The sequence below is a fragment of the Psittacula echo genome, assembly GCF_963264785.1.
Source record: "Psittacula echo genome assembly, chromosome: 5".
NCBI classification, from domain to species: Eukaryota; Metazoa; Chordata; class Aves; order Psittaciformes; family Psittacidae; genus Psittacula; species Psittacula echo.
This window is the reverse complement of record NC_137739.1, coordinates 50,619,068-50,642,865: the sequence shown is the minus strand read 5'-3', so window position 1 is coordinate 50,642,865 and position 23,798 is coordinate 50,619,068. Positions and strand designations below refer to the sequence as shown.

General features: G+C 36.7%; 1 protein-coding gene across 4 annotated transcripts in view; it reads left to right on the top strand.

Moving 5' to 3' along the window:
• Nucleotides 1-23,798, top strand: part of RALGAPA1 (Ral GTPase activating protein catalytic subunit alpha 1) — a 132,699-nt gene that overhangs the window by 41,222 nt on the left and 67,679 nt on the right. For 2 of the 4 annotated variants that reach the window (XM_080618065.1, XM_080618064.1), the window contains exons 17-27: nucleotides 528-668; nucleotides 6,666-8,228; nucleotides 10,139-10,263; nucleotides 11,490-11,710; nucleotides 14,063-14,232; nucleotides 17,665-17,817; nucleotides 19,630-19,823; nucleotides 19,952-20,050; nucleotides 20,163-20,318; nucleotides 21,742-21,870; nucleotides 22,848-22,973. In XM_080618065.1, the coding sequence (XP_080474191.1) occupies nucleotides 528-668; nucleotides 6,666-8,228; nucleotides 10,139-10,263; nucleotides 11,490-11,710; nucleotides 14,063-14,232; nucleotides 17,665-17,817; nucleotides 19,630-19,823; nucleotides 19,952-20,050; nucleotides 20,163-20,318; nucleotides 21,742-21,870; nucleotides 22,848-22,973 (3,077 nt within the window). Of the gene's footprint in view, nucleotides 1-527; nucleotides 669-6,665; nucleotides 8,229-10,120; nucleotides 10,264-11,489; nucleotides 11,711-14,062; nucleotides 14,233-17,664; nucleotides 17,818-19,629; nucleotides 19,824-19,951; nucleotides 20,051-20,162; nucleotides 20,319-21,741; nucleotides 21,871-22,847; nucleotides 22,974-23,798 lie in introns of all 4 variants that reach the window. The other 2 variants (XM_080618067.1, XM_080618066.1) reach the window with 2 other exon arrangements.

Genomic DNA, 23,798 nt, shown 5'->3' with positions numbered 1-23,798 from the left:
ACACAGAACTGGTCATTTTCTCCTTATGATTTTGAATCTGTTTTGGAGAATCATGAATTCAAGAGTATGGGTATGTGTAAAATTCAGAGATGCTTTTTCAGGAGTAAACCAAAGGAAACTAGAAAAAATGCAGATGTAGCGTAAGTTACTTTTTCTGGTAAAAAAAATTCCAAGTTCTGAGTGTTTGTGGAGTGACTTTAACCTTGATTTTTCAACCCCTGATGCAATGGGAAAAAACTTGTTAATTAGTTTCTTGATTTTGAATGCAAAATCTCTGTAATCGTCATAATAAAGGCATTGTTGCTGCTTTACATAAAAGTTAAAAACTCAAAATGTCTTATGTGTCCACTGATTTTTTTTCTTTCTTACAGCCCTGCCAATATCTGCCGTGCTGAAATGTTTTAATTTTTGAATTTTCTTCCTTTTTATCTTTGTTTTCTCTGTTGCTGCTTTTTCTGTGACACAAGCCTTTCATTATAGTCACTCTTCTTTTTTCCTTCCCCACTTCTTTCTTTTCCTTTTTAAAGCCATGAGAAGCCGATCCATTGGTGAATGTGCTCTGCCATCGGCCTATATACGCAGTGCTAAAAGTGCTCCTGTTCTGATCCATACTTCCAAACCCTTCTTGCCTGATATTGTTCTCACTCCCCTTTCTGATGAGCTTTCAGGTAGTGCCACCTCTGCTAATTTCTGCACCCCCTTTATCACTTTTTTAAACCTTCTGCTTTCAAATTCTGCTAAATCATTAAATTTTTCAGAGTAAGAATACTTGGGGGATGGGGGGAGAGGGGAAGAGATTAAGAATGAATATTTTGATATGTAAAATACCATGCTATTTTGCAATTCATTCTGGAACTGTTAGAAGTTAGTGCTGTGCCAATGTTTACTATCATGAAAGTGAAAATTGAAGAAATCTCTTGCTTTTTCAATTAATTGGTAAGCAGTAATATAGCATCTGTATACCAGAAAGTACAACTCATTTTTATTTGTAGTAAGGGAGGGAGGAAAAGGAAGAACATAATTTTACTTTGACTTGCCTTTTACATCTTTCTATGTAAATTTTTGAATTCAGTGTCATAGGTGTGTCGGCAACCATGATAATGATATACTTTAGCACCCATGAAAAAAGGATGTCTGAAGTATACTGTAAAGTGTATTATATGATACCATGTGCCTTTTTTCATTTATTTATAAAAACATTTAATAATCTATACAGTTTGGAATTCTCAAATGCTGTGTTTTGGTGGTGTTTTTCAACAGATCCATTTTTCACAGGGTTGTTGCTTTTCTCGACATTGTTTGGTCCAGCAGCACGGTGGGCCAAAAGTTTTACGGTAGCTTTCTTTGGATAGTTTTCTTTGAACAGATAGGTTCAACAATTAGAATTAGCACAGATTTTAAAAACGTATGCATGAAAGTTTACAGTTGGAGTTATTATTTTCCTGTGCTCCAGCTATTACATAGGTGTAAATGAGTATTATGTGAGGCTGACAATCATATTATGCCTTTGTCTCAGTGAGTGAAAACAAAACCGTAGTGGAAGGACTGTATATATCTAGTCAAAACTGTGTACAAATGTAAGGACGTAATGGCAGTGGGTTTTTTAATGGTAGTTTTGGTGTTTTGTTTGTTTTGGTGTTTTTTTCTTTTCTGCCTTTGTTACAAAAAGTACTAAGAACTGTATTTTCATAAATGTATTTTGTTATGTGCCAAAATTAAGTCTTGTTGTGAAACAGAAACTTGTTGCCTTAGTATTCAATCAAAAACATAAATGGAGAATTAGGAAAGTCTGAAGAACCCGCTCTAGGGAGACCAGACTTTCACAGTGAAAAATTTTAAAGTATTTGGATGCAAATTTTGACACCAGAAATGAAGAATAAGAGATTATTATTCTAAAAATATTATTCTATTATTATAAATTCATAAATGTGTGAGCACAAAGGGTATATCTTCTGAGATATAAATTAATTTAGAAGATGGGTTTTTTGATAAGAATGGAAATCTCAGGGGCACCTGTAGAAGGTAATGAGCTTTCACAGTGAACTATTGTTTTGTTATATAGTCACTGATACTTTTTATCCTGTCTTAAAGAAGGCAAAAGTGCTTTTGCAGTCGATTTTATCATCCATGTTTCTGAAAAGTCCTGGCTTGCATCTTTCTTCTAATGTGTCCCAGACCTCATGCTGTTATCCTTTCTGTTGATACTCATCCAATGCATAAACTGCTCAACCACTGTAATTCTTGAAAGTGAAATAATTTTACAGACCTTTGGACTTACAACATTAAAAGAAGTGCTAGGTGCTTCCTGGTTTTGGTGTCTTCTCAAACAGATTGGTGTTGAAACAGCTTCATGTTGTGCCTAAGAATCTTGAACACTGCCAGGAAATGAAAAAGCTCTAGTGAAGCGAAGTAAGCTGTTAATGGGGAACTAGCGAGTAAAGGAAAATCTGTCTGCCCAATCAGAATACACTTTGCTTTTCTAATTTTCTGCATTTTTTATTGTGTGCGCTCTCTTTCTCTCTTTTCTCTTTAAAATGTGGAGTTTTATTGGTTTCCTTGCCTTTTCTTGTTGTGATAAATAGATTCTTTTGTGAAAGCCTTCTGTGTCCAGATGTAGAAACAATTTACTTCCCAAATAACATGCTCTACTATAAGCATTTTTAGGTAATGAATAATGTTTAGCTAGCTGTGAGAGCCCTTACTTTTATTTCACGATGATATGAATATCCTGTTATCCAAACTGACTTTCAGATCCAGCACAGCTTGAAAGAGAGGATATGTCAAGTATTTCAAAAGAATAGAAAACCCTAATCTTAAATTGTAGTATTTAGCTACTTTTAGCTATGAAACTCCTCATTGAAAGATTGACTCACTGAGGAATCTTGACAGGTAGTCCAAAAGAAAGCATTTATGCCAAAACCTTTACCTTATGTTCAGTACAGTATATTAATTTTCAAGAGTAAGGAAGAACACCCCACTGTTATTTATTGAGACATAATGTTTCTGCTTGAAGAGCAGACAGTAGGTTAACAAAAGTTATTGCAGAAGCTCAATACAGACGTCTAGTCATCTCTTACCATAGAGAGGATGCTTTTCCTAAGATTGTTATTCCTTCATATTTCCAAATTATGCTGCATTTCCATGTTAGAATCATAGGAAATACAGTCTTACACATTTATGGGGTAACTAGCAAAGTAAACATTCATTCCTGGAACTGCTGAGGACTGTCAGGTACAGGACCACTTGTGGAAAAAAGTGTTGGTGAGATGTAGGCAAGTTTCCTGGAAGCAGTGGGCCACAGTGACAGACTAATGAATTGCAGGTGGGAGGTTTTTCCTTATCCATTGGAATTTAAAGTATGAAAAGAAGTATTATATGTATAAGTATTATAAGTATTATATTTATATGAAAAGTGTTACGCATTTATCACCTTGCTCTTTAATCACTTAAGTAATCACTAAGATTAAATATAAAAGAAATCATAATTGTAATACCAGTATGGCTGTAATTATTCTTTTAATCTCAAAAACTCATAGAATGAATGTCGTCTTATAAAACAATCAAAATGAAAGCTGGGAAGCAAACTGTTATTTTTTTCTCAACTTTCTGAACTTACTTTCTATGGTGACATAAAATCCAGTCCCAGTGTTATATGGAATCTTCCGCTTGCACTCATGCTGTCTTGGCAGAATGTGTCTTTCCATCAGTTTCTGATTTAGTGTATCTGTCTTCCAATTGATGCTGAAAACCTACCTTTTCTTTCTGCTTTCTAGCAGAAAAAGGGAAAGTAAAGTTGCTTCAGGGAAAGTTGTGATTGGGTGATACTGACTACAGCTACCAATTTCAGTATCTTCACCACTCTAACATATTATGAACCAGGTCAGTGTTTCTCCTAAGTATGTGCAGTGTGTCAGATAAACAGCCTTCTGGCACACAATTGCAGTGTAGTTAGTGAAAACTCCTGAGGAATAGATGATGTCCCAATTTGACTGTATACCTGTGTGCAAGGGTGAGCCCTGGTTTTGAAGGAGCTGTTAGTTTGGGTTTTTAAATATTGTCTGTATTTTAAGTGCTGATACTCCAATAGCAGTATATTTTTAATTTCCTTAATGTCTTCCTCCGTTGTGCACAAAAGAAATCTCTGTTGGCACAAACAGTACACTTTTGTTTGAAAATGTGTACCTGTATGTGCTAGTCATGCATACATGAGCACCTAAAATTAATACTGGATCAACATTGAAATAAATCTAGCTGAATTTATTTCAATATGTGGAGCTGCTTGGCGTGCATTTGAAGTTCTCCATCCAGGAATTTTTAACATCCTAGAAAATCATCATCACTGCATGTGTGCACAGTTTGCAGTCCTCAGAATGCTGCTTTAGAAAAGTTGCATTTATAAAAGGTGTGAATGATGCATACTGAGGGGTCAAGATGAGATCAGTGTATCGTTACACATATTAATCTCATATGTAATGTCATCATGCATATTTTTGACTGAATCCTATGGTTCTTCCTTTGTGGCTGTAAGAAATAGTTTTGAGACTATATAAATATAACCTGTGTAAATCTCTGCCTAAGTCAATAGAGAGTTTGCAAGTTCTGACTACAGAGAGACCTTTCGTTTCAGAGGATGTTAATTCATGTAATTAGCTGCAAGTTAAACAAGAACAACGATGACAAATTTGTTGTTTGTCAAAGCTGAAGAGAGAGGCAGAGGATAATAAGCTGCCATGTTATGATGCTTCAGTTCATACTTATTTTCTGAAATAGCTTGGATGTCTACTCTCTTTTTCCAATGTGGACCTCTCTGTTTCCTGTGTAACAGCTTCTTTACAGCTCAGTAAACTTAGAATCAGGTCAAACTTTTAGTTTTCAAATTTTAACTTCTCTGAAATATTAAGCATGGAAATACCAGTTTTTATTTTCTTCCAACACATACATTTACTCAAGTACAGATATATCTCATGCCTTCAGTTTATATGCTTTGCTCAGAAGGAATATTAGGAAATTCATCTTTACCTCTAACATTCTCAGAAAAGTCTGAGCACTTTAAAACAGGTTTTTAAGGTGACTTCAGATTATCATTATTAAGTACTACTGAAATAGGTATAGAGATCCGTGAAGTAATGATGTGAAATAGTTTTAAATTAATTCAACATAGTTTCTTTTTTTCTGGCAGTAACAGATTTAGGGGAGGGAAAGGGGCTTAAATTTTATTTTAAGTAAATTCACCAGTGTGGTCCTGAAGATAAACCTTCTCCATAGGAAAACAAGGTAAGTCTGGTTACTGTGGGAAGTAGCTTGTTGCCGGTCATTTAAGCTCTTTATTGTTTTTCCTAGCCTTAAAAGCACATCTACAACTTTTTAAGTGGTAGGTAGTAAAAACCAAATCTGGGCGATAAAGGATTCTATCAAAAAAAAAACCAACAAAAAATTGAGAAAGCTGTTCTTACCTAACTCTTCAAGTGCCTATCCCATAAAAAGACTGCAAGGCATAACGTGAGTTCTTGCAGTTAGTCGAATTGTCTGTAAGAGATACTTAGTCTTGCCTACGCTGAGGATCTGATAGTATGTAGTGTTTCTAGAACATACCAGGAGATCTGAAAAAGGGTGAGAAGGTTTATTTTGCTGGATGATGTGAAGAGGTCTGAAAATACCTCTGTACAATTCCTAGGGGTCCATGTTGGAACTGCAGTTTTCATTACAGTTAACTATGATTTGTACTGATTTGTACATTGGCAGTCTCAACAGAGACAAAGTAGCTAATTTAAAGGATCATAACAAATGTTCTGGTCTCTTCCTAAACAAAAGTGGTTTTACTCTAATGTTAACTGTTGTGATGCTGCAGGATGTTTTTCAGTAGCACAGTCCTTAATTTGGTAGTTCTTGTAAATGTCATATTTGCTTGAGTAAAACTGGAAGAATAGGGGGAGGTAAGCCTCCATTAAATATTTAGGTTTGTATTTTGAAGATGAAAGACAAAACATCCTTCTAGGGAAGAAGGGTGTATATTTAAATTATCCATTATGTATAGTCATCTGTTCTGTACAGGACCAGCCCTTCCCTGTCATTTACAAACTTTAGGTATACTCTATATTTCATATGCCATACTATTCATAATAATATGATAGTATTCTTTGTGATATTTCAGTAATTTATATATTCATACAAATTCTAAAAAAGTAATAGTTTATTACTTCAATAGACAATGATTTTCCAGAAAACTAATTTCTCTTTGGAGTTGTGTATTATTCTGAAGATGTAAATTCCATGCAGGGTACTACTGTTAAGCTAATTTGTATTCCAGGTGACTATTTTCTGAATAATCTAGCTGGAAAAATATTGGTTGAATTATTGAACTTATTGGCACAGCCCTAGCTTTAACTGTATTTCCAAATGCTCCATGGTCTCACTGTTTGTTCTCATGCATGTTAACATTTAAAACTGTGTTCTGATGGTCTAACTCATTTATATTACATTCTCTTCTGGATATTATGTGCGTGTGGTTTTAACACTCTAGTACTGGAAAAAGTATTTTTGTTGTACTTATGAAAACAAGGCTCTGGATTTTGCTGGCTTTTAAAGTCACTTAATTAGGATGTAGTGGTAAATAAATACTGTCTCTGTAAATTTTAGTGCATATTACATATACTTTTTTCCTACAGACATTGATGATGCTCAAATTCTTCCACGTCCACCTCGAGTCAGGCATTTTTCACAGAGTGAGGATGCTCCAAGTGAAGTTTTTGGTGCTTTAAATGAGGAACAGCCATTGCCGCGAAGCAGCAGCACCTCTGACATCCTGGAACCATTCACAGTTGAACGAGCCAAAGGTGCAGTTCCTGTCATTGACAATTCATCCCATCACGCTCCAAGCTTACAGAGTTCCACTGAGACCTCTTCAATGCATAGATCCACTGAAAGCCATACCACTGATACAAATAGCAGAGAGTCCTCCTTGGAAGTTGGGGATAGCATTTATGACCATCTTTGTCATTTAATAGGGCCGGTAGAATTTGCAAACACAGCCTTTGAACAAAGCCAATATGTTGACCTTGAAGGTGAAGATGACCTCCTTTCCTCTCTGAGAGAATATCTTAAAGAAGAACTTTGCGGTAACTTTGAGATAGATAAATGTGAGGCTTCTGCTCATGAAGTTGATACATCAATAAATAGGAATGATAGATTACCACTGGATGGATTAGAACATAGAGATCAGACTGGTCAATGGACGAATAGCATCACTGTTACAGAAAGAGCCGATAACACAGAGCTGCACTTAGAACAAAACCAAAGTGGTTTTATAAGTACTATCACACCTACTCAAGTAGACATTTTTACAAGAAACCAAGTGCTTGATAAAGCCAGACAATTAAATGTTGATAAACAATATGAAAGCATGGTTGATCGTGGGCCAAGCAGTCCTAGCAGCAAAGAAGGGAAGAGATACCTGTACAGGCAAGCAGCCACTGAAGCTGATGTAGATTTAGTTGTGGAAGCAGCAGTAGCTGAGAAGCATAAAAGTGCCCAATTTAATGAAAAAGTAACCAACTCACGTGTCATGCATGCAAAGAAAATTCTTCCTAAAACACAAGTTAACCCTCAAATGCCTCACATCACAGGCCCAAGCAAACTATCGCCGACTAAAAGAAGTATATCTGAAACTGTAACTCATAGGGCCAAAATAATGAAAATAACGACTAAAAAAAGAAATAGTGTTCATGTTACTTTTAGGCCATCTACAGAATCAATTCAATTTTACAATCCTCTTGAGAGCAAAGAGGCTGCTTGGAAAGCAAGACTTCGTAAGCTTGGTGGCTTCAGTAGTAGTGGTAATAGCAGCAGCAACAGCAGTACCAGTGCAAGCACTAGCTCATCATCTGTCACGGAGCTGGTTAGACCTGGAATATATAGACCTCTAGATGCAATCAGTGCTGCTTCAGCTGGCAGCAAGCAAATTAAGGAATCTACAGAAGCTCAAGCAGCCATGTTGCAAAAAGAAGGTATTGCAGTTAACCAGTTCCATAATCGTAGCACCTTTAGAGCATCAGGTCAGGAGTCAGCACAACAGCAGGGCTCCCTAGGTGGTGTTTATAAAACTGTCGTACATGCTCTTTCGAAGCCGAAGGCAAATGTTTCCCCACAGAGGCAGAACAGAATGCCAGCAGAGGCTCCACTGAGGGATCTGTACAGTCATGTAATGGGCTATTTTGGAAGGAAAGCTGCAGGTGAGCACTAACAAGTGTGCAGAGCGCAAAAGGAGAAAGGCAGCACCAGTTTGGCTTAATGCAACTGAAGCAAGCTCTGATAAGCAATCAAAAGGCTTTGGGATGATCACTGCTTTCCCTGTTTGGTTATGCATGCGCCTACAGCCAGCTGATTTTTCTCCCAGCATAAAGTTACTGTTACATACTTTAAATTACTAATTTTCCTTTTCAAGATATTTAGTTGAACCTCTTTGCTGCTGAAGACCATCAGGTTAGGGAAGAGGAAGAGACAGTAAATGACCTAATAAAGGATTAAGCTGTTAGAGTTTTGAATTTTCATATGCCATGCAGAGCCTTAAAATTCAGCCTACTGAATGATTGGCAAATGTGTATTTTATCCGAATGTGCTTTTCCGCTCTGAGTGTAGTTTGTCAGAAGGACCTGGCTCAACCAGCTAGGTTGAACTAATTATATTTCTGGTTCATTTAATGTGTTTTCTTCTTCCTCCTCCTCTTCCTCCTTTTCCTCCTCCAAACCAAAAAAGCCCCTCAAATTTATATTTGGAGGTCAGTTTAGATAACTTTCAAAAAATAGTCTGAAACAAAAATCTCCTGTTACTGGAATGATTGGATTGTGACAGTTCTCTTGAGTCCAATCATAAAGTTTTTTGTTTGGGTCTTTTTAAAAACGTGCTCTAGACCTTTCTATATTAATTCTTCAAATTTGATGCAGTTACATCTTGGCAACATCTTTCATTGCTTTCTTTTTTCTTGGAATCATGGGTGTTCATGAAGGTCTCATGATAATAGTCTTTCTCCTGCTGACTATGAGACCTCTGTGGACTGATCAAAAAAGAAGGCTGGTACTCTAGTATCCATTGTCTTAGTTCACAAAACCTTAAATGAACAATAAAATAACTTTCAGCAGTAATGTAGGTTTTCTTTTTTTTCTCCATTGTTATGCTGGCATGATTAACAAAGGATTCTGTAATGCATCCTGCATCAAGATGTTAATGCCACCTGAGGGCAGTCTTTATAAGCATAGCACCAGAAGAACGTGACTGTCATGAGTCTCAAAAGAGTTATTTGCTTCTCTGCAGAATATAGACTTCTGAAAAAAGAGGTATCTAGAAAGCACTAATTTTAGAAGTACCTTTTATTTGAAATCTGTAACATTTAACAGAGCCTCATTATTAGAATAAGTTATGCTGTGGTCTCATGAAAATGACAATGAGGGAAAAATTCTTACAGAGTAAACATAAGCTGAAATAACTCGAAGAATTTAAAGGTGAAGATCATGAAGTCAGGTGTAACAGCCCCAGTTGTATATGAACTGTATAGTTATATTGAAAATGTGACACTGGTAAATGAGTGAACTTCATGAATTGCTCATAACCATTGACCATCCAGAATTTGAATTTTTGTTCCATGAACTAGCATGTGATTTTATTATATAACATTTTCTTTGCACTATTTATACTAACTGTATACAGTGCCATATTGACATTTGTCATTCATACATATTGCAGCCTACTTTACATTTTTGGCCACATTGTTTTTCATCAGGAATGCAATGAAGGAGCCTGTAGGAATCTAATAAAATTTTTAGGATTTGTTACTTATGATATGGAGGAAGAATATATGCTGTATCCTTAAAGCAAGCATTAACAACTTTGAGTAGTGCTTACCTGTAAGCTTCTTGCTCTTAGAGGTGGTCCTGGAAATTGACTAACCCCTGCTTAGTGGGAAGAAGAAGCTGTACTAATTCTTAAAGTAGAATCTGCTTTAAAATAGGGAAATTCTTAAAATGCATGTTTGGCCATTTTTATTTTTTTATTTCTGTTAATTAGCAGGTTTTTTCATTTGTTATCTTTTGTTTTGGAAATGTTTCCATGTGTTCTTTACTATTTACAGTTGTTCATTTGCTTTTAGCTAATAGAGAAGACATGAGTCAAAAGCTGCACCCTATTGATAGTGACATTGGCAATAATAATACAAATGTTCCTGATCTCATGGATGAATTTATAGCTGAAAGACTCCGCAGTGGTAGTGCACTGGTAAGCCTCTAAACTTCCTACATTTCAGTATGTAAATCTGCATATTATGTGTGAACTCATCAGTGACGTTATAAGTAAGTTCACTAAAATGTATTTCTCTGGATTTATGAATCAGAAGGAATTAAGACTATCACTTAGCTTTTCCTTGCCTTTGACCTAGATTCATGCCATTTTAAGCTGTTTGTAGTTTCGTATCTATTCAATCTTCATTGTGGAAGCTGTGCAGAAGTTACTGTCAGGTGGATAGTCTCATTCAACTTGACAAAAACCAGCCAAGATAAGTTTGAATAAATACTTCTAAACTGCCACTGATTTTGTAATCTAGCACACAAATAGATATATTTTCTTAAAACAGAGTGCCAGCTTAGTAAGATTAATTTTAGGTTGGTATATCTATTAAATGCTAAGACGTATCATGAAAAGCTTGTCAGTTTGAGTAGATCTCTAATTAGTAGTAGGGTGGTAAAAGAATACAGAAGCAACTGGGCACAGTGTAAAAGGACATTATTATTTTTCATAAGACGTCTTTTCTACTTTTATCTCCCTTCCGTCTGAAGCAAACCTATCTGTAAAAAAAAAATAAAATGCCTTAAAGAGACACCAAATAGAACACCACCTGACTTTTACAGGAGCAAATCTAAGTGCCTTATTTCTGCTATATGCCGTCTTTGGTGTCCAAGTCAATACCAACATTTTGGCTTAATCATAAGAAAATTAATGCATGAATTAGTAAATTCATTTGCTTGTGGTGTACATTAAGTTTTTGCTCATAGCGTGGTAGTCTGTAGGCCAGAAAACACAAAATTCCTTTACGATTTTTTCTGCTTGTGTCTGGAACCAAGGCTAACAAGTTTTCTTTAGTGATTTAGGCATAATCTGAAGGTAATATACTTTTTACTATTTTTCTCTCAAGTCTTCCCTAATACATGTGTGGCACTTGCTAGTCTGAACCCTAGCCTTTTAAGGTATGTGCCCAAAAATTCATTCTGCAAATAAAATCTGTATTTATGAAATTCTGGGACTGCACATGTTCTTCACTTGCTGCTGCCTGTCTGGGATTTTGGAAAGTCTTGGCTATGTATATAGTATGATGACAATTTCTGGTTTAGGTACTTTTAAACTGTATGTTACGTTCTGACCTTTGCAAATGTGGGATTGCTTTTTCCGTTTTATATAAAACAACCCATCCAAGATCATAAGGTAACTTATGTCTTTTTATTGTTTAGAATGTGACAAGAAGAGGAAGCAGTCCTGGCAGCCTGGAAGTTCCTAAAGACCTTCCTGATATATTGAACAAACAGAACCAAATGCGTCCTATAGACGACCCAGGCGTGCCTTCTGAATGGACGTCACCTGCCAGCGCGGGCAGCAGTGACCTCATCAGTTCAGACAGCCACTCTGACTCCTTCAGCGCCTTCCAGTATGATGGACGCAAATTTGAAAGCAAGTATATTTTTCCAAAATTAGTATAACATTTCTTATTGCTTGCTTGCTTTCTCTTTTTAAAAAAAAAAAAAAAAAAAAATTTTTTTTTTTTATTTCTGCTTTTTTTTTGGTCAAGTTGTATAGCAGCAGTTTTCTGTAAGGAGAGCTTATTTTGATTTCCCATTGAAATCATTAACAAGTTAATGGAGCAAGCAGAGTCCTTGAGAGAGGCTACTGTGGTTTTAGTATACTATATGAATCAGCACTGGAATATACTACTGTACAAAAAAGCAGAACAACAGTGAACAGAAGTTACAACAATATTGTCTTCTCCCTGGAGTGTATCTGTCTGTTTTGCACAAAATATAAAAATGAAAAGTTACTTATTTTGGAAGTTATTTTAATTCTTCTGAAAACATTTAAGTAAAACTTGAACGTTTTCTAATATTTTTACAGCAGTCTTTCTGTAGCTATAGATTAATCAAGATATTAAGTGCAATATCACGGTAAAATCAGTATGTTTTGCATAATAACATAATGTTTTTTATTTGTTTCATTTATACATTTGCACCCTTGTTCAACAGAAAGGATCATTATGGTTGCCAGGGATTATGACTTTCTGTGTTGTGTAAGACAGAAATGATGTTTACGTGGTAGAATTTATTGAAGAAATTACAGTTTTAGGTATGTAGATGTTATGCAACTTAATGATCGTATTTAAACCAAAGTTTCACCATGACGTTTTTAATTTAGTGTTGAAAAAAACATTTGTTAGAATATCATTTGCCATTATATTTTTAGTTTGAAGTTAGCATTTTACCAACCAACTTGGATATTTCTTCCAGCTTATAGGTTTTGGAAGTAAATTCCTTAATGTATTTTTCCATTATTCTCACTTTATTCTCCTGTGGGTGTACTTAGAATCATAGAATAGTTAGGGTTGGAAAGGACCTTGAGATCATCTAGTTCCAACCCCCCTGCCATGGGCAGGGACACCTCACACTAAACCATGCCACCCAAGGCCTCATCCAACCTGGCCTTGAACACCGCCAAGGCTGGAACATTCACAACCTCCCTGGACAACCCATTCCAGTGCCTCACCAGTACAGTAAAGAATTTCTTACAGTAAAGAATTTCTTCCTTATATCCAATCTAAACTTCCCCTGTTTGAACCCATTACCCCTTGTCCTGTCACTACAGTCCCTGATGAAGAGTCCATACCCAGCATCCTTGTACGCCCCCTTCAGATACTGGAAGGCTGCTATGAGGTCTCCACACAGCCTTCTCTTCTCCAGGCTGAAGAGCCCCAACTTTCTCAGCCTATCTTCATACGGGAGGTGCTCCAGTCCCCTGATCATCCTCGTGGCCCTCCTCTGGACTTGTTCCAACAGTTCCATGTCCTTTTTATGTTGAGGACACCAGAACTGCACACAGTGCTCCAAGTGAGGTCTCACAAGAGCAGAGTAGAAGTGCAGGATCACCTCCTTGACCTGCTTGTCATGCTTCTTTTGATGCAGCCCAGGATACGGTTGGCTTTCTGGGCTGTGAGCGCACACTGCCAGCTCATGTTCATTTTCTCATTGACCAAAACCCCCAAGTCCTCAGCAGGGCTGCTCTGAATCTCTTCTCTGCCCAACCTGTAGCTGTGCCTGGGTTTGCTCCGACCCAGGTGTAGGACCTTGCACTTGTCGTGTTTAAACTTCATAAGGTTGGCATCTGCCCACCTCACAAGCGTGTCGAGGTCCCTCTGGATGGCATCTCTTCCCTCCGGCATATCAACCGAACCACACAGCTTGGTGTCATTGGCAAACTTGCTGAGGGTGCACTCAATCCCACTCTCCATGTCACCGACAAAGATGTTGAACAAGACCGGTCCCAACACCGATCCCTGAGGGACACCACACGTTACTGGTCTCCAGCCGGACATCAAGCCATTGACCACAACTCTTTGCGTGTGGCCATCCAGCCAGTTCTTTATCCACCGAGTGGTCCACCCATCAAATTGATGTCTCTCCAATTTAGAGACAAGGATGTCATGTGGGACAGTGTCGAACGCTTTGCACAAGTCCAGGGCTTTGCACAAGTCACGCTGTTACTATTGAAGGCAGTATTTAGGAAAAACAGGACATGCAATAGGAATGTCTTCTCCAAAAGTACAGTCACAGTTTCGTGACAGAAGCGAGAATATTCATAATAGTAAATTATTTTTTATTGTTACATTTTATGTAAATTTGCAACAGTGTGTTAGCAACATAGGAGATGCATATACATGTTTTCCATGGAGGAATTTGGAGGTCCTGGGCTTTTGTTTTTTTATATTAATGATATTTTTAGGTTGTCAGTTAATACAGTGCTTTCCTCCTTCAGATTTCAGCTTTGGCGCTGAGGCAGGGACACCAGCTTCCATTGACGTCAATGCAATTTCAGGACAGCAACAGAGTGCCGAGGAGCAAGAAGTGGCCAGTCTAACTACACTCCACATAGATTCGGAAACAAGTAGTCTCAATCAGCAACCATTGTCTGCTGAAGCTGCAACTATTACTGGTAAAGCAGTTAAAAAAAAAACTTCTAAAAAAGCATTTATTTCAGATATTTTCCACCTACCCTGAAGAATGCAAGTTCCAGCTTCTGCAATGAATCTGTATTCTATATAAGATGATTCTTGGATTCAATTATTTTTTGATTGCTATTGAAAAGTAATGTATGAAGTAACATAAGTGGAAAACCTTTGTCTGACTTAGTTACCCATATGATCCCTGGCTTGATGTTAAATGTATTTTAAATTTTTCATGAGAAAATCTATACAATTACTAGGGAGAAAACTCTTACCACATAACTTATACCAGGTCTCTTACAAGTGTCCTATTCCTGGTAGTCAAATGGCTAATTTTTGGCAAGAGTTTTTTCCTTGGAAGGCTTTGAAAGTGCTCTTTTAAATCGGTGTGTCACGCTGAAGTGTCATGGGATTCTTCTATATATGTATGTCTTAACCTCTCTATACGTTGTCTGTTGTGTAACTGAGAGGAACTTTTAATATGCAAAATGTTACTTATTGTGCCATGTAAGATCAGTTTCCATTTGTGTAACTTAAAAATTCATTCTTTTTTTTTTTTTTATTACTTTCGCTGTTGATTTCATGAAAAAGTAAACCTGTTTGGAAGCAGTGTTTTACAGTCTCAGTTGATGAGCTTGAGCCTCCACCAGTTTACTTTCCAACTGTTTCTTGAGAAAGAGGGAATAACAATTAGGTTAACATCCACCAAGAGATGCAGTTTACCCAAATTGAATGGGCTTTCTTTCTGAAAGAGAGAACCTTCCTCTCTGAGGAGTATTTGGAAGAACAATCTCTTGCCAGAATTTGTAAATGAGAAGTAAAGATGTTCATACTCCTTGTTCCATAACTGGTATGCACTACCATTCCTGTTGCTACCCTGGGAACAAGTACCTATTTACCTGTGAAAGCTTATACTTACATACAGTGTCATCTTCTCTGTGAGAAATCAAATTCTGCATTTTCAGAGATATTCGAAGACATCTTTCCTTCCCTGGCCACAATTTCACTTTCTAAAATTGCCTTTGTGCCGAAAGCAGTGTTAGCTTTCTTGTACATTGCTGTTTGGCTTGTTCAGCAATGTTCAGCTTGACTTTTGTTCTCTTCATTTTCTCTTTGTTCTGTGCTTGTTGAAAGTCCTTGCAGAAAATATGTTCTTTTTCTGGTTGTTTTTATGTGTTAATAATTTCATTACTGTTTGGTGTTTTTGTCTAAGTTTGCACTGTAATTGCATTAATAAGATTGCAGTTAATGATTGAGTTGTCCATTGAGAAATTCTGTGGCTCTCTCTTCTTGTTGTTTAGACCACTGTTCTAGAGAGGCAGCTTTTGTGTGTCACATGCATTTAGCTGGGTTTCCTGGAGAAGCAAGAATTGTGCCATTACACTGTCTGTCTCTCTCTGACTGTTCCATGCTCCCAACAATGTTGGAGTCCATTGTCTAATTTCTGATATCTATATATATATATAGATATCAGATATCTATATAGATATAGGCACACAAACCCCATATAAGAAAACAGAAGGACATTATTTTCTTCAAAGTTTTATAAAAGATAGGCAGCTATCTAGTGAAAATTGCATGTATGCAGAGCCCCATGGCAGGGAGGCTTGCAACTTGAATTCACTGTATTAGACATCAGCAAATCCATGCAGAAAGTCAGCTTCAAAACATGCTCATAAAAAATGAGTTTTCAGTGGTTTGGCTGCTCAGAAATCCATGTGTTTCTAAATAGTTTTGCTTTGAAGGTTTTTGGAAGGAAAATTTCTTCTTGGTATATAGCCATTATTCATATTCTTAGCACACAATTGAGTTTACTACTGATTGTTGTTTACTAGTCCTAGAACAAGTTGCACCCACATAGTCTCAGTCAAATTGGGATCCACATATGCTGGTGTATCTCTTGGTGCTTCTGACAGGACTCCTGAAGTTCAGCAAATTTTCTGTAATTATTTCTGTCCATTCTTTTCCATCATATGAAGGTCTCCTCACTCTTTCTTTCCGTCTCATTCCCTTTCTTTCCCTCTGTATCCCACTCTTCCTCACTTTTTCTCCTCTGTATCAGTCTTTCTCACTCTTTCTCTTGATCTGCTTTCATCCATCCCCGCTTAATGAGCAGAATGGAAGAGAAGTAGGAAAGGATTTCTTTGAACATCTAAGTGTAGTTTACAATATTTTTGTAAGCACGTGAAAAACAAGTGGTTGGTAGCAAGAGGAGAGTATCATTACCTGTTGCATGAAACAGTAGTTTGTGTGTGAAGCAGTAGTGCAAATGTCTCCTGCATAGAGGTGTTGATTTAAATTGATGGCAAAAGCTTCATTGCCTGTGCCATTTAAAGCAGATAGATACCTTTGCAGTTTAGCGATTAAGGTTATTTACCACAATTTCTGTTCTGATAACACTGACATTTTCTGTCAAGTTTTTTAAACAATTTGTTCTCTTTCCAAGAAAGAGCACTTCACAGCCAGTGATTGGGAAAATTACTATTTTAGGAGACTCACTTTTTCATTCTGTTCCTAAAGTTCGGTTTCTCTCTAATACTGAGCTTCATATATAATATTTTTGGATCCCAGTTACGTTTATCTAAAGCTAAAAATAAATAGGTTTGAATTCTTCTATTTTAACATATGCTGATGTGTGGGGAAGTATGTGTTGAATATCTGTTCTCTTGTTTCCTGTGATGTGACTGTTCTGGCCAGACCCAGCTTCTTATACGCCTCTTTAAGCAAATTCAGGAAGCGAAACCAGTGTAGTGCAGAAGTAAAATACAAATACCTACTCCCTCTCTGCAGATCTCTCAGTAAAGGAGACCAAATAGTTGCCTAGAGAGGTTGCTCAGTGGTGATCATGGAAAAATGCCTTTGCAGCACCGCCATTCAAACACCTGTATTTTCCTGTCTTAGAGGAAATAACATTCTTCTCACTATACAGAACTTCCCCTCTGTATGGATTTTCTCAGGCCAATTGGTACATAAGCATCAAAGATTGTTAGTTACTGGTTTGAGCTTTTATTTATAAATTAACTTGAATGCATCCATAAACCTGGAAAAACAGTTGTTCTGGGAAAATTTCTGCTTAAATTGCTGGAGAGTAGGTGAGGGAATGTGAAGAGAATTTTGACTGTACAGAGCACTGAAAGTGCTGCAGAACAAACACATTTAAAATTATATGCACCTAAAATAGAGCTCTGTTAATCCATTTATGTATCTGATTTTGATGTTAATCTCTCAGCTGTCCTGCATGTTACTTGTTTTCTTTCGGAGCACCATTCACAGGGAGATCTGCTTATAGTTTTTCTATCTTTTCTTGGCCCAATTTGATACATAAAAGTAGCTCAGTTTTAATGCTGCGTTTAGACAACATTTCAGTAGCTCAAGAAAATAGAAACGGCTTTTAAGGTAACTGTTAAAAATTGCATTTGCAGGCTCTGAAAGTGCTTCTCCAATCCAATCTGCTCTTGGATCCAGATCACAGACACCCTCTCCTGCCACTCTTCATGCAGATCATATTGAGCAGAAGGATCTGCAGCTGGATGAGAAGCTCCACCACTCTGTTTTACAGACGCCAGATGACCTAGGCAATATCTGGAACAGAAAACATAAACCTGTTCTTTCTTTCTTTTTGAATGCAATACCCTGAAGTAGCTAGTATCACATTAGTTGTAAACAATCCTGTACAAGGGTGTTTTGTCTGCACTATTAAGAGATATTTCATTACCGTGATTTCCTTTAAAAGCAAACAAAAACCTTTTGCATTTTATCTTGCATTTCATTGGAATTATTAGCAGTGGATTTATAGTCCACACGTTTATAATTGTTCTTTTTGATGCTTAGAGTTATAGCAGCTTAACCTAGTATGTGGCCCTGCCATGGACTGTTTTATTATTGATTTACAAATAATAAGACGTAATTTTAAAGTAATGTTATGATTTCTTCTTGGAAGTTTTGTTCATTTCCCTTTCACATTTAAACAAATTTATAATTCCTTCAACTATGTCAGCTATTGAATTCTAGACTGCATTCACTTTGTAAATGCAGAGTTCCCATTTCTCCTGTATTTGGTCTCATGGAAAAAGAAGAATATCTGATCTATATTTCAGACCATTTTCCTTGAAGCAGCCTACTGATGGGCAGAAATATCATCATTTTGCTTTGCACTTTGATATCTACAGCCTAGAAACCATTAGTGTCTCTACCACAGTGGTCCAGATCTTCAAAAGAAGAAGCTATGTGATTAGGCTGACTTCAGGTTTAATTTCGACTTTGTATGCCTGTGGGAGCTGTGAGATTTTTCTAAAATCTCAGCAAATTCTGTTGCTGAGGTGTTTTGAAAATCTGTCTGAGAGGGGCAGAAAGGAAATGTGGGATGCCTGCTGCTTTAAAACTGTGGCTTGTTAGCTAGTTTTGTGTGGCTGTTTAGCTAATTAAGTGTGAGCTGAGTAGACTTTAGGCATCATTATCTGTCAGAGTTTTCTTTGTATGGACAAACTAGATTTGGACAAGGGGTAATGGGTTAAAACTTAAAACAAGGGAAGTTTAGATTGGATATAAGGAGGAAGTTCTTTACTGTAAGGGTGGTGAGGCACTGGAATGGGTTGCCCAGGGAAGTTGTGAATGCTCCATCCCTGGCAATGTTCAAGGCCAGGTTGGACAGAGCCTTGGGTGACATGGTTTAGTGTGAGGTGTCCCTGCCCATGGCAGGGGGGTTGGAACTAGATGATCTTAAGGTCCTTTCCAACCCTAACTGTTCTATGATTCTATGAGATTTTCATCTTCCACACAAGAAAGAACATTCATTCGCATAACACTGATGTGTAAAGAGAGCTAGGTGAGGGTTAGATTGTGGTGCTATCTTACTGAATATTGCCTCTCCAATCATACAAATTTACTGCTTAAAGAACAGCAGCCAGAGGCAAGTTTACTCTCGCCTTTCTCTTTAATTTGCAATAAAATACATTTCTAATAGATTCTAAGGAAAATCGTGTTTCTGTTTTATTAGGAAATATGTAAACTTGAAATGTAAATTTACATGGAAGCAGGCAAGTGGAGTTCTGGACATTCATTGTCTCCAAAGACTGTAAGGCAGCAGTTAGAAATGGAGTGAACTTACTAGGTCCATCAAATCCATACTAGGTCTCCAGTAGTGACCTTAGATGCTATTTATGGAAAGATTATATGACACAAGAGAATTCTTCCTCTGCAGAGTTCGATAATTGACATATTGTTAAATCCAGTGTTGAGATGGCTGAATGGGTATGAAATATCTTACTCTGAAAGCCGGATCTTTTTATTCCTTTTGGTTTTAAGAAAGCAATGCAAGGAAAGTTGTGATATAACTGTTACATTTGCTGGAGAAGTAGGTCTCACTATACTTTTTTCTTCCATTACAGAAACTAGTGAATTCCCCTCAGAATGTTGCAGTGTGATGGCTGGGGGAACACTTACAGGGTGGCATGCAGATGTTGCTACTGTGATGTGGAGGCGAATGCTAGGAATTTTGGGAGATGTCAACAGCATCATGGATCCAGAGATTCATGCTCAGGTTTTTGATTACCTGTGTGAACTATGGCAGAATCTGGCCAAGGTGAAAGAACTGAACCTCTTCTCCAACCTGACCTTATAGGGCAGGATTTTTCAGAAGAAAAAAACCCAACACCTTATATATGTTCCTTAAATATTTATCTTTTGTTTGTGTGTTTTTAATAATTGCAGATAAGAGACAATCTTGGTATATCAACAGATAACCTAACTTCACCATCTCCACCAGTTTTAATTCCACCACTAAGAATTCTAACACCATGGCTGTTCAAGGTAAATTTGAGCACTAAATAGTGAAACAGAAATAAAAGTTCTTGTAGACATAGAGGAGTTTTTGATGTAATTTTTTTATTTTTTAATAATAAATATCATTTTAATACTGTAGGCAACAATGCTGACTGATAAATACAAACAAGGGAAGCTACACGCTTATAAACTCATTTGTAAGACAATGAAGCGAAGACAAGATGTTTCTCCAAACAGGGATTTTTTAACTCATTTCTACAATATAATGCACTGTGGACTTCTTCATGTTGATCAGGTAAGTTCAATTACAAAATTCAGGTTAATACAAATTTTATAACTAATAATAAAATGGTTTTATCAGAAATGCTGAATGGATTTTCAACTGAGTGATTTGAAAACAGTTATGTGACTGATACTTTTTGTAAACTTTGATAAATTGTCTTTGGTTATAATCAGAAATGGGATTTTTTTTTGAGTCCATTTCAAGCAAACATGAGGGCAGAGAAGATGCTTTTTCATTTTTTACCGATCATATATTACAGATTGAAGCGTGCAAGAAAGAGGAGGAAGCAGATTCTTAAGGTCTATAGTTCTTACTTGCTCCCTGATGTAACAGTTTAGCTGGTGGGAAAGTAAATTGTGCTAACTACATTGGAGTGGTTCATACAGCAAGTACAGGAAGCAGCAAAGTGAGGCATACTGAGTGTATCTAATCAGTGGGAGTAGATCTTTTTCACAGCTTTTAATATTAACAAGTCTGAAAATACTGTGTGGCTTAAACACTCTTAAAGGCTTGCATCAGAAGTATGAAAAAGTTGGTTTTGTGATTTTCTTTGAGGAGCAGTTAGAAGCTCAGGGAGATCAAAGATTCAGACAACCCTGTTTTCATTAACTGGGCAAAATAGAGCTAGTCCTAGTCTAAAATTATTCCACAAATGGCTATGGATAGGACCTCCAGTTTTTCTCTTCTAACAGCCAGTTTACACTGCTTTTCTTGTTGGATTGCGACTCTTCCTATGACATACTGCCATTCTATTGGGTATTACTGCTCTTTGAAGGAGAAAACGGGGTTTTTTTTGCCTATCTCTGAATTTGGGATTTTTTTAAGAATTAAAACATTTTATACTTTTTTCTAATAGTTCTTAAGAAATTGCATCTTGTATATTAATTTTAAAAACTTCCTCACTAAGTCTACAAGAACATAATCTGTGTTGGATAACTATGTAGCAGAGGTGTTACATAACACTTTATTGTGATTCTTTCTTTATATTTTGGTTACATACCAATATATGGAAGAATGTAATACATTCTTTAAAGTGACAGTCAGATGGTACTTGGAGAGGATTAAACATGGAGGTATGATACCTGGCTGTCTGTATGTTTCTTTTGTACATATTTAAATGAATGGTTAATCATCTATATAACTTTAAAAGCTAAATATAAATTAATATAAAATGTGACCTTGTACTGACCTTGTACAATATTGTTCAAGCTTAAATGGATCTATTTAATATATATCATAGTTTGCTTACATTAATATGAGTATGCTTAAGGAATTTATCCTTTTATGCTACTCTGCTCAGTAACGAGTGTCTTAATTGCCACAATGCATTTGCTTTCTTGCATTCTTACTTTCTAGCTTTAATAATTAGCTGCCTTTTTTTAATTCATTGTTGTTGATACTCTTGTTTTTCTTTTGTTCCTTTTCCTTCTGCAAGGATATTGTCAATACAATCATCAAGCACTGTTCTCCTCAGTTCTTTTCACTTGGTTTGCCTGGAGCCACCATGCTCATTATGGATTTCATTGTAGCAGCAGGAAGAGTGGCAGCTTCTTCTTTTCTCAATGTAAGTATCTATCAGTTAATTCTAATTTATGTATGAGTTGAAAGGATTTAGAGAAAATTTAGCAGTATTTTTCCTTTACTAGGATGTTAACTTGACCCCAGAATTCAATTTAATGGTTAGCAAATACCCACACTCTCAGGGGTTTATTCTAGAATACTACACAGGCAAGTCCTCTCCAGAAAATATGTGAAGAATGCAAAAATTACTGTTGAAGCAGTCTTTTACTTCAGAGTTCTCAGAATTGACTGCCATTTATCTGTGCTTTAAAATGTTTTAAAATAAGTATCCATCTGACTGTACTTTTATTTTGAAAATTTATTTATTCCTCCATATCTCTGCTATGTAATGACTTTGGTTGTGTTTGAGAACTCAAATCTGCTAGTGTTAGCACTGCTTGAACACTTGTCTGATATTGCTATCCAGGCAACTTCAGCCTCATTTAGTACTGATATGATTACCTAGGTGCTGTTGGCCTTGCATGACTATACTCCCTCAAAGCTCCCCAATACTCCTCACCAATTGTCTGTGAGTTTTGACTGTTTCTCATGTCATTCCCACTTTAACCAAATAAAATCCACCCTCTCTCAAAGTACTGTCAGAAGCCTTTGTCAACATCTTGGACTGTTACCTGTCATGTCCAGCAATGACTCACGTCACTTCCTGTTTTCCGCACGCTGATGAATTAGCAGAATGTAAGACCTAAGCCTAGTTAGAAGCTCAGTCATTTGTCTGTAGTCCTGACAATTTCTCTGTGTCCTTTTGTCCATCTTGGCAAATGGGACCAGGGAGTGTGCATGAGTAGCAATCTCATGGAGCTGTGGTCTGGGTTTCCTCAGCTCTAGAGAATTTGCAGAAAGAGAAAGGAGATAGCTGTGTGGAGTTTTAGCCATTGTTCTTTTTTAAAGCAGCTAGATACGTCAGTCAGCCTCCTGATTGCAGTAAGAATACGTATTTCTCCCCACATTTTTTTCTTTTAGGCTCCAAGAGTTGAAGCACAAGTTCTTTTAGGATCTCTAGTCTGTTTTCCCAATTTATATCATGAACTGCCAGCTCTTCACCCTAACATTCCTGACATTGCTGTGTCACAGTTTACAGATGTTAAGGTAGGAATATTAAGAATATTTGAATAGTATTCAGCTATCAGGTATATGTTTAATAATGATGTTTTTACAGGATGTACTAACTAAAATTTGAAGATTCTATTTTTTTTCCAGAAGTAATTTCAAATAGATTTTAAGGCTTAAGATCACATAAAATCTTGTCAAACTTTATAGTACTAAACATTTTATAATTTATAATTGCTATTAACTTAATAATAAAGTGTTTCTGTATGATTGTAGAAGGAAATGATGAGTTATCTCACTGATGTGCAGGTCTCACAGATTTGATCAACTGACATGAGGAGATTGAGAGGTTCAAAATATTTAATCCATTGATAATTCACAATTGGCAAAATTTGCTGGGTTTAGAAAACCTCTATACATCAGTATGTTCTCTTAGGCAAAAAGCAAAGATTAAAGGAGACGTTATCTTCTCTATCATAATACAGAGTTGAGTAGTGTGTCAGTGTACTGACAAAAACAGAGGGCAGAGCTCAGTTTTTGTGTTTAATTGCTATATGTGTGTCAGGTATGATGGCTATGTCTAAGAAAGGCTTTCCCCATAAGTTTCCAAACTTATGTTTCAGTTTAGAGGCAGATGATAGCTTGGAAGCTGCTTTATGCCTTGCTCCCTTTTGGAGACTAATTTTGCATTCCTTCTTTCTCATTTCTATCGTATAATGGCTTTTTCTTGAGCTTTATTGAGAGCCACCTATAGCTTTAGGGACATTTCACTGCAGTTGAGACAAAATTCTTCTTGACATCATTCTGAAGGCACTGTAGTCACGTGTTCTGCAGCCACTTCCAAAGACATTTTAATCCAACATA